Source organism: Lepidochelys olivacea, assembly GCF_965140295.1.
Source record: "Lepidochelys olivacea isolate rLepOli2 genome assembly, chromosome: 16".
Classification (NCBI taxonomy): domain Eukaryota; kingdom Metazoa; phylum Chordata; order Testudines; family Cheloniidae; genus Lepidochelys; species Lepidochelys olivacea.
In genome coordinates, this window is record NC_140426.1 from 8,553,137 (window position 1) to 8,568,403 (window position 15,267).

At 46.4% G+C, this 15,267-nt stretch overlaps 1 protein-coding gene across 1 annotated transcript in view; it reads left to right on the forward strand.

Moving 5' to 3' along the window:
• The window catches only part of LOC311532211 (uncharacterized protein), a 41,685-nt gene extending 30,214 nt beyond the window's left edge, over positions 1-11,471 (forward strand). The window contains exons 13-16 of the mRNA XM_084650486.1: positions 451-578; positions 1,577-1,706; positions 2,311-2,445; positions 11,027-11,471. Coding sequence (XP_084506612.1) covers positions 451-578; positions 1,577-1,706; positions 2,311-2,445; positions 11,027-11,274 — 641 coding nt within the window. The 3' untranslated portion in view covers positions 11,275-11,471. The remainder of the gene's footprint in view (positions 1-450; positions 579-1,576; positions 1,707-2,310; positions 2,446-11,026) is intronic.
• The last annotated feature ends 3,796 nt before the right edge of the window (positions 11,472-15,267 follow it).

Here is a 15,267-nt window from a genome sequence, read left to right on the forward strand (position 1 = left end):
TTCAATTTCCATGACTTTTCAAGACCTTTGAGCCAATCCACTGTTCAGGTTGAGCTGTTCTCACCCAGAACAGATCGGGTTGGGCTAGTGATTGCATCTTTTCCTCTTGCAAACAAAGTTAATACAAACCAGATTGGCACAGTGGAGTCCAAATCAATTGTTTTGCTAACTACAGAGAGCATGAAAAGCCTCGCTTGGTACGTTTGCTGCTGCTGTGGTAGGTTTCCAAAGATAGAACACAAGGGGAACACAAACTATTTAAAGGGATACGACCCAATTCCCAAACACTAACAGTGGGGAGGGGAGAAGATGGTGGCTCAAAGAATATTTTCTAGTTACCTGATTCTGCAATTGATCTGGCCCTCAGTGCAATGTAAAGCAGCCCATGAATCCCTGCTCCAAGGAGAGTTATACAACCAATTTACATATTTCAATTCCTCTTTCCACCAGGAGCAAAGAACTGCAAGGAGCTGTTAGATAGAGGGTACACCCTGAGCGGCCGGTACAACATCTACTCGCATGACTGTAAAGCCATGACCGTGCTGTGTGACATGGACACAGATGGTGGAGGATGGATTGTAAGAGCAGCGCATAATGAAGCTCATTGGATGTTTTTTCTTGAACAACAAACAGTTTACTGTCCCAAGAATGGGAGATGGTCCTTAGCCAGTGGGTTGCAGCTAGGAGAAAAGCATGAGGACAGAAGGTCCTAAGCTGTTAGCTCCCCATGGTGAGCTGAAATAAAAACACAGACACTTCCTGAGCCCTTCTAATCCTCCCTAGTCCTTGGTTGTGGAGATAACTTGGTTGTGAACACAATGGGTTCCATGGAGGAAACCCGGAGCTTTAGAGTCTAAAAGACCCCGTCTGAGGGGACATTTGTCACTGCTCTGACACAGGTTCCCCTTTTCCTGGCTATTCTCTGCCCAGCTCTCAGAGCCTCCTCAATAGCTGCCCAGACTCCGGAACCAGAATTCCTTCTTCATTCCCCTTCTGGTGCATCAGCTGCTCTGTCACTCAAGCAGCCTCTGAGAATGAGTGGAGAGAGTGTTCTAGGGAGCTGAGGAGATGAGGGGTTTGAACCCTGTATACTCATCATATTTAAACCTTCCAATTTATTATTATGCTTATTTATATCCCAGTCGTGCCTAGAGTATCCGATGAAGATCAGGGTCCCATTGCACTGAGTGCTGAACACACATACTGAGAGACAGACCCCATCCTTTGCAGCTCACAGTCTCCATAAACAAGGCAGACAAAGGGCCGGACAGAAAGCAGAGGTGCTGTGACTTTCTCAAGTGGCACAACTGGGTATAGATCTTAGGCCTCCTGATTGCCAGTCCAGTGCTGTAGATTTTGGAGCATGTGATCCTTTAACCTAGTGCTGTTGCTGCCAAGATTTAATAGGATCCTCTGAGACAAGCCTCCCTCTGCGATAGTCACCTGAGCTGAAATAGACCTGACCATGTTAAATCTCATCCAACGATTTACAGTCTCAGAGTTTCTGGTCTTCTGCTCTAGTAGGATGGAAAACAATGTGGGATTTCCCAGCTGAGAACCTCCTGTTTCCCTGCAGGTGTTCCAGAGACGGGTGGATGGCTCTGTGGATTTTTATCGTGACTGGAATACATACAAAAGAGGTTTTGGCAGCCGGCTGTCAGAATTCTGGCTTGGGAATGACAATATCCACCTGCTGACATCCATTAGTAAAGACATCACTGATTCATTCTTTTCCTTATCGCAACCTTCTCCACCAAGTTTTGTTCCCACACTTTAGCCACGACACAGGGTATAGAGTTGTACTATCGGTAGAGGTAACGCTTCCGCTGCAGACACCCCTTCCTGTTCCTTACAGCCCAGTCCTGCCACACAGAGCTACTGAAGCCAGTAATGCTGTGGTAGATGGGCTGGATCCAGTCACGATTCCTGGAGCAGCATTTTGTCCTCGGGTGGTTCGCCCACAGTACAGCAATAAGGGACGCTACAGCCTGGATGAGGTCATCGATTCTGAACTACCTTCGCAAAGCATAACATGGAGCAGGTTTTTAATAGGGAGGTCAGGTTGGTGGATGGAAATTGAATTGATAAAGGTCAATAGGAAGATATTGGCTTGATGCAAAAATTAGTGAGTGAAGTTCTGTGATGTGTGTGATGCAGGCAATTCAAAGGGATGATCATAATGGTCCCAGCATAAGGGAGCCTGATTTGTGTGTAGAGCCTTTAGGAGCTTGTGCAATACAAACAATCAATAACAGTAATAAACACTAATGGATCGTGCTGAACATTTTGCTTTCAAATTGTTTTCTAAAGGTCGCAATGTGCTTCGCATCGATCTCAGAGATTTTGATGACAACTATGAATTTGCTACATTCTCATCATTCAGAATTACAGGGGAGACTGAGAAATACACGCTGATTGTTGGACCCTTTGTGAATGGCACTGCAGGTAGGTTCTGAGCTCATCCTTTACCCTTTGTGGCAGATGGAAAAATGTAAAGCAAAACATGCAGAATATTCAATGGCAGAAGCAAAAGGCGAGGTAATCTGTGGAGGTCATGTCTGTCAGGAAACATCAGTTATTCTCCTGCTGAACTATTAGAGGAGAAACACACGGTCTAGTGACAACAGAACATACAGTATAATAGGGATATCCTGCCTAGTGAAGGACTGATCACAGAATAACAAGCAGAGGTAGGCACAGCTACTGCTGGTTGCTTTCCCAAATTAGATCTTAATGCCCCATAGAAATATCTGAATTGAACTACGTACATCAGAACATAAGAATGGCCATACTGTATCAGACTAAAGGTCCATCCAGCCCACTATCCTGGCTACGGACAGTGGCCAATGCCAGGTGCCCCAGAGAGAGTGAACCTAACAGGTAATGATCAAATGATCTCTCTCCTGCCATCCGTCTTCACCCTCTGACAAACAGAGGCACCATTGCTTACCCATCCTGGCAAATAGCCATTAATGGATTTAACCTCCATGAACTTATCTAGTTCTCTTTTAAACCCTGTTATAGTCCTAGCCTTCACAACCTCCTCAGGCAAGGAGTTCCACAGGTTGACTGTGCGCTGTGTGAAGAAGAACTTCCTTTTATTTGTTTTAAACCTGCTCTCCATTAATTTCATTTGGTGGCCCCTAGTTCTTATATTATGGGAACAAGTAAATAACTTTTCCTTATTCACTTTCTCCACACCACTCATGATTTTATATACCTCTGTCATATCCCCCTTTAATCTCCTCTTTTCCAAGCTGAAAAGTCCTAGCCTCTTTAATCTCTCCTTATATGGGACCTGTTCCAAACCCCTAATCATTTTAGTTGCCCTTCTCTGAACCTTTTCTAATGCCAGTATATCTTGTTTGAGATGAGGAGATCACATCTCTAGGCAGTATTCAAGATGTGGGAATACCATGGCTTTATATAAGGGCAATAAGATATTCTCTGTCTTATTCTCTATCCCTTTTTTAATGATTCCTAACATCCCGTTTGCTTTTTTGACTGTCGCTGCACACTGCGTGGACGTCTTCAGATGACTATCCACGATGACTCCAAGATCTCTTTCCTGATTACCTGCAGCTAAATTAGCCCCCATCATATTGTATGTATAGTTGGGGGTTATTTTTTCCAATGTACATTACGTTACATTTATCTACATTAAATTTCCTTTGCCATTTTGTTGCCCAATCACTTAGTTTTGTGAGATCTTTTTGAAGTTGTGGCACCTTAGAGACTAACCAATTTATTTGAGCATAAGCTTTCGTGAGCTACAGCTCACTTCATCGGATGAGCTGTAGCTCACAAAAGCTTATGCTCAAATAAATTGGTTAGTCTCTAAGGTGCCACAAGTACTCCTTTTCTTTTTGCAAATACAGACTAACACAGCTGTTACTCTGAAACCTTTTTGAAGTTCTTCACAGTCTGCTTTGGTCTTAACGATCTTGAGCAGTTTAGTATCATCTGCAAACTTTGCCACCTCACTGTTTACCCCTTTCTCCAGATCATTTATGAATAAGCTGAATAGGATTGGTTCTAGGACTGAACCTTGGGGCACACCACTAGTTACCTCTCTCCATTCTGAAAATTTACCATATATTCCTACCCTTTGTTCCCTGTCTTTTAACCAGTTCTCAGTCCATGAAAGGATCTTCCCTCTTATCCAATGACAACGTAATTTACTTAAGAGTCTTTGGTGAGCAACCTTGTCAAAGGCTTTCTGGAAATCTAAATACACTATGTCCACTAGATCCCCATTGTCCACGTGTTTGTGACCCCTTCAAAGAACTCTAGTAGATTAGTAAGACATGATTTCCCTCTACAGAAACCATGTTGACTTTTGCCCAACAATTTATGTTCTTCTATATGTCTGACAATATTATTCTTTCCTATTGTTTCAACTAATTTGCCCAGTACAGACATTAGACTTACCAGTCTGTAATTTCCGGGATCACCTCTAGAGCCCTTTTTAAATATTGGTGTTACATTAGCTATCTTCCAGTCGTTGGGTACAGAACCTGATTTAAAGGCCAAGTTACAAACCATAGTTAATAGTTTCACAATTTCACATTTGAGTTCTTTCGGAACTCTTGGGTGAATGCCATCTGGTCCCGGTGACTTGTTACTGTAAAGTTTATCAATTAATTCTGAAACCTCCTATAGTGACACTTCGAACAAAGTAGGCACACCACTTGTTCTCCGCTACAGGAGTAGATGAGAGGCAGATCAATTGATAGTCTCTGGGCAAAGAAAAAAAGGATAATAAATAAAAGAGACCTTTTGTATGGGTGTACTATAGTAATGGGGGACTTTAACTACCCAGACATTTGTTGGAAAAGGAATAAAGAAAAACACAAAAGTTCTTGGAATGTATTGCGGACTCCGTTTTGTAGAGGAAGTAACCGGGAGGGCTGGGGGGCAGGAAGGTGGGAAACAGCCATTTTAGACTTAATTCTGACCAACAGGGAGGAAATGGTAGCAAATCTGGAGGTGAAAGACAATTTGGGTGAAAGTGTTCATGAAATCACAGATGTCTTTATTCTAAGGAAAGGAAGGAGTGGAAACATGGACAAAGTGCGAAGGAGAAGTACAAAAGAGTAGCATACCCATGTAGGGACAAAATCAGAAAGATTAAGGCACAAAATAAGTTACACCTAGGAAGGAAAAGAAAAAGCCATAAGAAGAGGTTCTTAACATATATTAGCAGCAAGAGAAAGATGAAAGAACATGTAGTTCCTTACTTAGCAGGAATGGAGAGCTAATAACTGAGGACATCAAGAAGGCAGACGTGTTTCATGACTAGTGTGTTTCAATCTTCACTAAAAAGGTTACTGGTAATGACATACTTAACACACTATTAACAACAAGGGGGAAGGAATGCAAGCCCAAATACGGGGGAAAGGTTAAACAATATTTAGATGTATTCAAGTCAGGAGGGCCTGGCTAAACTCATGCTAAGGGACTAAAAGAGCTAACTGAAACAATCTCAGAACCATGCACTCCTGCAGGATGGGTGAGGTCCCAGAGCACTGGAGAAGGGCAAACATAGTACTTATCTTTAAAAGGAGGAACAAACAGGACCCAGGGAATTGTAGGCCAGTCAGCCTAACTTTGATGCCTGGAAAGACACTCACTCAAATTATTAAACAATCAGTTTGTAAACACCTAGAGGACAATTGGATTAATTAGCAATAACCACCATGGATTTCTCACAAACAAATCATGTCAAACCAACCTAATTTCCTTCTTTGACAGGGTTATTGGCTTAGTGGATAAAGGGAAAGCAGTAGACATGATATATTTTGATTTTAGTAAGACTTTTGACCAAATCCCACGTGGCATTCTCAAAATGCAAACTAGGGAAATGCAGTCTGGAAGAAATTACCATAAAATGGGTGCATCACTGGTTGAAAGACTACTCAAAGAGTAGTTATCAATGGTTTGCTGTCAAACTGGGAGGTTCTAATGGGGTTTTGCAGCAGTCAGTCCTGGGTCCAGTAGAAGTCAATATTTTCATTAATGAGTTGGATAATTAATTAATTAATGAGTTGGAGAATATGCTTATAAAATTTGCAGATGGCACCAAGCTGGGAGGGGTTACAAGCACTTTGGAGGACAGAAAAATTAAAAAACTCGTGGCGAAAGGGGGAAGTCCCGGATGACTGGAAAAAGGCTAATGTAGTGCCAATCTTTAAAAAAGGGAAGAAGGAGGATCCTGGGAACTACAGGCCAGTCAGCCTCACTTCAGTCCCCGGAAAAATCATGGAGCAGGTCCTCAAAGAATCAATCCTGAAGCACTTACCTGAGAGGAAAGTGATCAGGAACAGTCAGCATGGATTCACCAAAGGAAGGTCATGCCTGACTAATCTAATCGCCTTCTATGATGAGATTACTGGTTCTGTGGATGAAGGGAAAGCAGTGGATGTATTGTATCTTGACTTTAGCAAAGCTTTTGACACGGTCTCCCACAGTATTCTTGTCAGCAAGTTAAGGAAGTATGGGCTGGATGAATGCACCATAAGGTGGGTAGAAAGTTGGCTAGATTGTCAGGCTCAACGGGTAGTGATCAATGGCTCCATGTCTAGTTGGCAGCCAGTGTCAAGTGGAGTGCCCCAGGGGTTGGTCCTGGGGCTGGTTTTGTTCAATATCTTCATAAATGATCTGGAGGATGGTGTGGATTGCACTCTCAGCAAATTTGCGGATGATACTAAACTGGGAAGAGTGGTAGATACGCTGGAGAGCAGGGATAGGATACAGAGGGACCTAGACAAATTGGAGGATTGGGCCAAAAGAAATCTGATGAGGTTCAATAAGGATAAGTGCAGGGTCCTGCACTTAGGACAGAAGAATCCAATGCACCGCTACAGACTAGGGACCGAATGGCTAGGCAGCAGTTCTGCGGAAAAGGACCTAGGGGTGAAAGTGGACGAGAAGCTGGATATGAGCCAGCAGTGTGCCCTTGTTGCCAAGAAGGCTAATGGCATTTTGGGATGTATAAGTAGGGGCATAGCGAGCAGATCGAGGGACGTGATCGTCCCCCTCTATTCGACATTGGTGAGGCCTCATCTGGAATACTGTGTCCAGTTTTGGGCCCCATACTACAAGAAGGATTGGATAAATTGGAGAGAGTCCAGCGAAGGGCAACAAAAATGATTAGGGGTCTGGAACACATGAGTTATGAGGAGAGACTGAGGGAACTGGGATTGTTTAGTCTACAGAAGAGAAGAATGAGGGGGGATTTGATAGCTGCTTTCAACTACCTGAGAGGTAGTTCCAGAGAGGATGGTTCTAGACTATTCTCAGTGGTGGAAGAGGACAGGACAAGGAGTAATGGTCTCAAGTTGCAGTGGGGGAGGTTCAGGTTGGATATTAGGAAAAGCTTTTTCACTAGGAGGGTGGTGAAACACTGGAATGCGTTGCCTAAGGAGGTGGTGGAATCTCCTTCCTTAGACGTTTTTAAGGTCAGGCTTGACAAAACCCTGGCTGGGATGATTTAATTGGGTATGGGTCCTGCTTTTGAGCAGGGGAGTGGACTAGATGACCTCCTGAGGTCCCTTCCAACTCTGATATTCTATGATTCTATGATTCTAATTAGAATGCAAAATGACCTTGGCAAATTGAAGAATTGGTCTGAATTCAACAAGATGAAATTCAGTAAAGAGAAGTGAATCACTTTTCACTTAGGAAGGACAAATCAAATGCACAACAATGTGATGCAGTTGTACAAAAAGCTAATACCATTCTGGGGTGTATTTACAAGAGTGTGGCATGTAAGAAACAGTAGGTAATTGTCCTGCTCTCCTCAGCACTGGTGAGGCTTTAGCCAGAGAAAAGTGTCCAATTCTGGGCACCTCACTTTAGGAAAGATGTGGACAAATAGAAGAGAGTTCAGAGGAGAGCAACAAAAATGATAAAAGGTTTAGAAACCTGACCTGTGACGAAAAATTAAAAAAACTGGTGATGTGTAGTCTTGAGAAAACAAGACTGAGAGGGAGGAATCTGGTAACAGGCTTTAAATACGTTAAGAGCTGTTATAAAGAGGACTGTGATCAATTGTTCTCTATGTCCACTGAAGGTAGGACAAGAAGTGACCAGCTTAATCTGTGATAAAGAGATCTAGGTTAGATATTAGAAATACATTTCTAAGTGTAAGGGTATCATAGAATCATAGAATATCAGGGTTGGAAGGGACCTCAGGAAGTCATGTAGTCCAACCCTCTGATCAAAGCAGGGCCAATCCCCAACTAAATCATCCCAGCCAGGGCTTTATCAAGCCTGACCTTAAAAACTTCTAAGGAAGGAGATTCCACCACCTCACTAGGTAATGCATTCCAGTGTTTCATCACCCTCCTAGTGAAAAAGTTTTTCCAAATATCCAACCTAAACCTTCCCCACTGTAACTTGAGACCATTACTCCTCGTTCTGTCATCTGCTACCACTGAGAACAGTCTAGATCCATCCTCTTTGGAACCCCCTTTCAGGTAGTTGAAAGCAGCTATCAAATCTCCCCTCATTCTTCTCTTCCGCAGACTAAACAATCCCAGTTCTCTCAGCCTCTCCTCATAAGTCATGTGTTCCAGTCCCCTAATAATTTCTCTTGCCCTCCGCTGGACGTTTTCCAATTTTTCCACATCCTTCTTGTAGTGTGGGGCCCAAAACCGGACACAGTACTCCAGATGAGGCCTTACCAATGTCGAATAGAGGGGAATGATCATGTTCCTTGATCTGCTCGCAGTGCCCCTACTTATACATCCCAAAATGCCATTGGCCTTCTTGGCAACAAGGGCACACTGTTGACTCATATCCAGCTTCTCCTCCACTGTAACTTCTAGGTCCTTTTCTGCAGAACTGCTGCCTAGCCATTCGGTCCCTAGTCTGTAGCGGTGCATTGGATTCTTCTGTCCTAAGTGCAGGACTCTGCACTTGTCCTTGTTGAACCTCATCAGATTTCTTTTGGCCCAATCCTCCAATTTGTCTAGGGCCCTCTGTATCCTATCCCTACCCTCCAGCGTATCTACCTCTCCTCCCAGTTTAGTGTCATCTGCAAACTTGCTGAGGGTGCAATCCACACCATCCTCCAGATCATTTATGAAGATTTTGAACAAAACCGGCCCCAGGACCGACCCTTGGGGCATTCCACTTGACACCGGCTGCCAACTAGACATGGAGCATTGATCACTACCCATTGAGCCCGACAATCTAGCCAGCTTTCTACCCACCTTATAGTGCATTCATCCAGCCCATACTTCTTTAACTTGCTGGCAAGAATACTGTGGGAGACTGTGTCAAAAGCTTTGCTAAAGTCAAGGAACAACATGTCCACTGCTTTCCCCTCACCCACAGAGCCAGTTATCTCGTCAATTAGATAAGTCAGGCATGACTTGCCCTTGGTGAATCCATGCTGACTGTTCCTGATCACTTTCCTCTCCTCTAAGTGCTACAGAATTGATTCCTTGAGGACCTGCTCCATGATTTTTCCAGGGAAGTTAAGCTCTGGAATAGGCTTCCAACAGAGGTTCTGAAATCCACATCACTGGAAGTTTTAAAGAAGACATTGGGCAAACACTTCTCAGGCACGGTCCAGATTTACTTGGTGCTGCCTCAGCCGAGGGGGTTGGACTAGATGACTTCTCAAGGTCCCTTCCAGCCCGACATTTCTATGATTCTGTGAATCTATGATCCTGAATCCTCAGCAGGCTCCGGGCTATGCTGTTAGTGTTAGGACCATATTGGGCTCACATTATACCATCACAATGGTGTAAAGTGATTTCAGGACACCCAAGGACCGAGCACATTGACTGCAATGAGTTATTCCGGATTTATAGTGGTGTAACTAAGCTCAGACTATCATTTTTTGGCATCCTTTCATCTACGAAAGATGGTGGGAATTGCAGCCTCTGATGTCTCATGTGACTGAATGGTTCTATCCGAGATTTGCATGATCTTTGACAGTTGCTGCAAATATATCAATCTTGGTTGGGAGCTGCTTGCTTCCTGTGGGCTCTTTTCTCTTCAAGCTGTCGGAGATAGCTCCTGTCCCGGACTTTGATTCTCTGATGGAGACAATGGCACCACTTGTTACGATCACTTGCCAGGATTTCCCATTGGTCAGGGTCAATGCCAAATTCCTTCATATCTCGCTTGCATGTGTCTTTTTGCGAAGCTTGGGACATCCTGACATTCTTATTCCCTCTAAGAGCTCCCCATATCGCTTCTCCTTGGGTATGCGTCCATCTTCCAACCTACTCAGATGGCCCAGCCACTGCAGTCATCTTCGCTTGAGCAGGGCTGTCACAGTTGGAGATTTGCCCTTCAAATTTGCCCAACACACATGAGAGTGCTGAGGACGCAAGCTTGGCACACTAGCATTTTGGTCTTGCTGGTAAGCTTTGAGTTGTTCCATGCTCTTTTAGTTAGTCTGCTAACGGTGGTGGCAGCCTTTCCAATGCAAACATTTAGTTCTTCATCCAGTGAGACGTTGGTACTCACTGTAGAACCTAAATCGCTGAACCTTTTGGACTACTTCTAGCTGGTTGGCATTTAAGGCGATTGAAGGATCTTGTGGAACCCTCTGTCCTAATACAACTGTTTTCTTGATGCTGATGGTGAGAGCAAATGCCTGACAGGTACTTGAAAGGAGGTCCATGAATTCTTGTAATAAATCTTCATCATGGGCTATGAGGGCAGCATAATCAGCTAATAGATGTTCCCTGATCAGCACCTTTTTGACTTTGGTCTTTGAGTTAAGTCATGACAGGTTGAAGAGTTTCCTATCCAATCCTGTGTGGAGATATACTGCGAATATGGCCTGGTGAAAAATGTTCCTTACTGAAAATAGAACTGCAATCTCTCTCCTGACCCCAGGGAGATTTCTGCTGCCTGGAAAGGGAGAAATTTAGTAACCCCACTGCAGAACCACCAGGCTGGGCTGTGGGAACTGAACTGTAAAAAGTTAAAAAGAAGAGAATATCTCACCCACCTTGTCTCTGTAAAAACATGTAATAAATAAACCCAATTGTTTCCACAGGGGATTCTTTAATGGAGCACAACGGCATGATGTTTTCAACCTACGACCATGACAACGACGTGTCATTATTGAACTGTGCTGAAGCCTTTAAAGGGGCCTGGTGGTACAAGGATTGTCATGCATCCAACCTGAATGGATTATACCTGAAAGGAGCCCATGAAAGCTATGCTAATGGGGTGAACTGGAAGTCATCCAAAGGGCACAACTTCTCCTACAAGATGACAGAGATGAAAATCAGGCCTGCGTAGCCAATCAGGGAGGCACTTGTAATAATTATACTGAGCTCTTATATAGCAGTTATAGGCCTGTCATAATAAACATTAATCTGAAGATGACACTAAAGATCTTTTCTTTATGCACCAGCCAGGAGGGGGCAGACATCATCATAGACACTTACCCAGCGCAGTGCACTAGGACTAGAGCAGGTAAAAAAGATAAAAATAGTTTTGTGGGGAAAAAATTGAATTTTTCAGTTATTTTCATTTCAAAAGATTCTAAATTAACCCATTTTTGCTTTTGGCTTTTGTGCATTAAAAAAGTATGATTTTTTTCCTGCCAAACAAAACATTACAACCACATCAGTGATATTTCATGAACATTTTCATGTTTTTTCAAAGGCTGTTTGTCCTCAGAAAAGCTCATAATTTGAGAAATGTCTGCCAGCTCTGTCTAGGTTATGTCTCCTCTCCTGCATGGCTCTGCTGTCTCTTGATTCCATTACCAGAAGCACCACGACAGCTCCTACCACTGCCATGCAATTCTTCCTGTGGTGTTCAGGACTCATTACCCTCAGATGCTGCGTCTGCCTCTGGAGAACCTTCCCCTCTGTCAATAAAGCAAGGGCTGCTCAATGAGTTCCACGTCTCAGATTTGTTTGTACACACAAGACAGTTCAATAGCATTAAAGACCAAATGTGCCAGGCCCTGCGTTGTGAACATTGTGGGTAGAGCGTGCCCTGGGCAGAAGGGGACATTATTTGCCTGGCTACCCTGGGGAGTACAAGAGAGGGGAGCTACCTCTGCCAGCAGCGTTGCAGCTGCAGAAGGGTCATGTCGAAATAGAGTGAGGGTGGAAATAGAAGAGCACTGAGACGATCTCAGGCTAAACCTGCACTAGAAAGTCCCATCGCCCAGCCCATGGTGCCTTGTGAGGCAGAACAGGCCATAATCTTCCCTCTTTATGCTGGTATTATTCCCAGTGGAAGATTTAACAATTTAACAGCAAATGCTGACTGGACCCCTAGTCCCACCCCCTCCCCCCATCTCCCTCTCCCTGTGCCAGGGGCAGAGGAAGAAAAAGAAGGGCCTCGGTGCAGGCTTTTATTGTGGACCCCATGTGCCATCACAAGTCCCACATTCTCTCTTCCCTCACCCCCCACAGCCCCCATCCCTGCTTCTGCACCTCCTGCTCTGCTCCCCCGCCCATCCCAACGCCCCACCCAGGTCCACGCCCTGCACCAGAGCTGCTGCTGCTAGAGCCATCAGCACGGCTCCTGCCAAAGCCAGACCTGCTACCGCGGGAGTCAGCGCCGCAAACCACAGCTGCTGCTGCCAGCGGAGCTGGAGTCAGAGCCCTAGCAGGCAGCGGGGGAAGACGGTGGGGCCTCCAACCAAAATGGAGGCTCTGCCATTGCCAGTCCCACTCATCAGACTTCGCGGCAGAGCCACCCTTTTGGAGTCCGTCCCCACCCCCGCGGGGCAAATTCAAATGTGGGCCGTGGGGCTCAGCGCACGGCTCTTCCTCGGGGTTCCAGCAGGCCCCCAACAACAGCAGCGGCCTGCGCTGGGCAGACGTTGTACGGCCAAGCAGCCCTGAGCCTGCCCCAGCTATTCATCTGCCCCTGTCGTCTACCTTCTCCCGCTCGATTCCTGACCCCACCTTCACAAGCACCCGACGCAGTCACCATGGCAGGGGGCCCCTTGGCTGCCTCAGGGCTCCTGCCATTGCACGGGTTGCACGTGTCTAACCCCATCCCTGGCCATCAGCCCCAATTCTTATAGGGCTCCCAGGCACAGACGACTCCTGCTCCTCCCCCATACTGAGGGGGCACAATCTAAAGGGGAGGGCACGTGACCGCCCCACGTATCTCCCAAGCCACCCCCCACTTTCCTATGCCTAGGCTTTCCCCACCCCATATTATCTCCGGGGCCTGGGGAGAGGCTCTGTCCTTCTCCCACGGTGCCCCCCCCGCCCAGGCATGATCAGTCACTGTCTCCGGCAGCCGGGCCGAGTGGAGAGCGGGATGGAGCCACGTCTCACGCCGGCTGGAACCGGCCGCTCCAGGTCTCTGTTCCACGCAGCACAGCGGCTGCCTGAGAGAGCTGGGCTGGGGAGCTGGCAGCAGCGGTGGGTTGCCCCCTGCCTGGGCCCTGCTGCCGGGGACAGGGGCCAAGCGTGCCGGCTGGGCAGGCACAACAGGAGGACAGAGCCCCTCTCCCCGCCCCACAACTCAGCAGGCCAATCGGGGGAGGGGGGCACTTGGTCCCACATGAGCGCCCTACATATCGCCGCTGCTCCCAGGGGACCCATGGCCACCTGCCCTGCAATGCCTTTGAAACTCCACCGCGTTTGAGCCTGCCCAGCACTGGCTGCTGCTAGGAGACGTTTCCTTTCCCGTCCTGCAGGGGCCACAGCCTCTGGGCATGCACCAGTGCTGACCGAAGAGCCGGTGGGATGTGTTGTGTCTGTAGCCTTCTCAAGCAGTGGGACACTGAGAGGTGTGTATCGGCCTGCTACAGCCTCTCCCCGGCCCCACTCAGGCTTTGCTGATCTCTGCTAGATTCTGCATGGAAAAATCCACATTCTTTTTTTTAAGGATTCCCCCCAGAATGAAGGATAAATTAAGCAGCACAAAAAACACACTTCGTTTAGGCCTACACTGCCAGCTTAGTTACTCTCATACTGGGTGGTGTCTGAAAATGAACGTCATAAATAAAAATACGGGTCTGATTTTAGAGCACAAAAAGAAAAAGCAATTTTTTTTTATTTCAAACTGCCTCTAAAAATCCTAAAAAGCATAAATTATCATTTTGTAAATGGCCTGATCAGTCCCTGGAGTCTTAACTAGAAATTTGTAGTGTCTTTCGGGATCACTACTGAGTTACAGAGTCTTGTTTTCAGTTTCCTGCCAAACAGGCTCTCTGCAGGTGACAGTCCATGATTCATTGGTGCTGCTCTACAGTTCAGTATAGTCAAATATGGATCTGTACCCATGGCAGTGGCCTTTTCCAAAAGCCATTTTAACATTTTCACACCATTCTCTTACAAGTACGTTGGATTGAGGATACCTGGAACTCAATGTTTCATGCCCAACCCCATACTTGCTAGCCAATTATTTAAATTCATTTCCATCGAACTGTGGAACATTATCAGACATGAAAACTGCCTCTTGGTCCCCACCCAGCTGTGACCTCAGATCAGACAAGGCGACTTGCTGAAATTAAGCATGTTAGTCAGCGGAGGAAAAAAAAAACTAATCAGGATTCCCAAAGTAATGGCAACTGAACGGGGAAGAGTCCAGCACTGAATTCCCGTCCTGCGGTGGGGCAAAGGAAATGTGGCGTATAGAAGACCCAATCCCTGGTGCGGCTCTCGGGTATTCGAGTCCTTCTGATCAAGACACAGCCTGTGGGCAGTGTGAGGCCGGTAGTGGCCCCAGCATACCTGGACCGGGTCTTCTTGGAGTCGGGTTGCTTGGGAATGTAGCCCAAAGTAGGTGGTAACCTCCATCTACGGCTAATTACTGTCACGAGACCATTAGTCAACAAGTACCACAAGGGAAAGTTGAAAAGAACTTTGAAGATAGACTTCAAGAGTGTGTGAAACCATTAAGAGGTAAATGGGTGGGATCCACGCAGTCTGCCTGGAGGATTAAACCTGGTGGGTTTGGTAAGCCAGCCCAGAATGACAGATTGCCCTCACCCCCACTCCAGGCGGTGTCAGATGGGGACTGCCGCTTGGACGGCCCTGACCCCCATCGGGCGCATTTCCACTGAGTTGGTGCGCCGCGACCAGCTCTGGGTCGGCTGGGAAGGCCTGGCGGGCAGGTGGCTTGCTGCCTCATGGCAGGCAATGTTACAGCCCCCAGGCAGCAGCTCTTGCCTCATCCCAGGACCGAGGGAGATGACTGCCACCACACCTTCCCCCGTGCCTCCCTGCCCCCCCACCTCACTGGGGCTGTGGTACAGGGGCCTTGAGGGGGATGGGTTCCCCCTACTCCCAGCACGACTATCAACTGGTG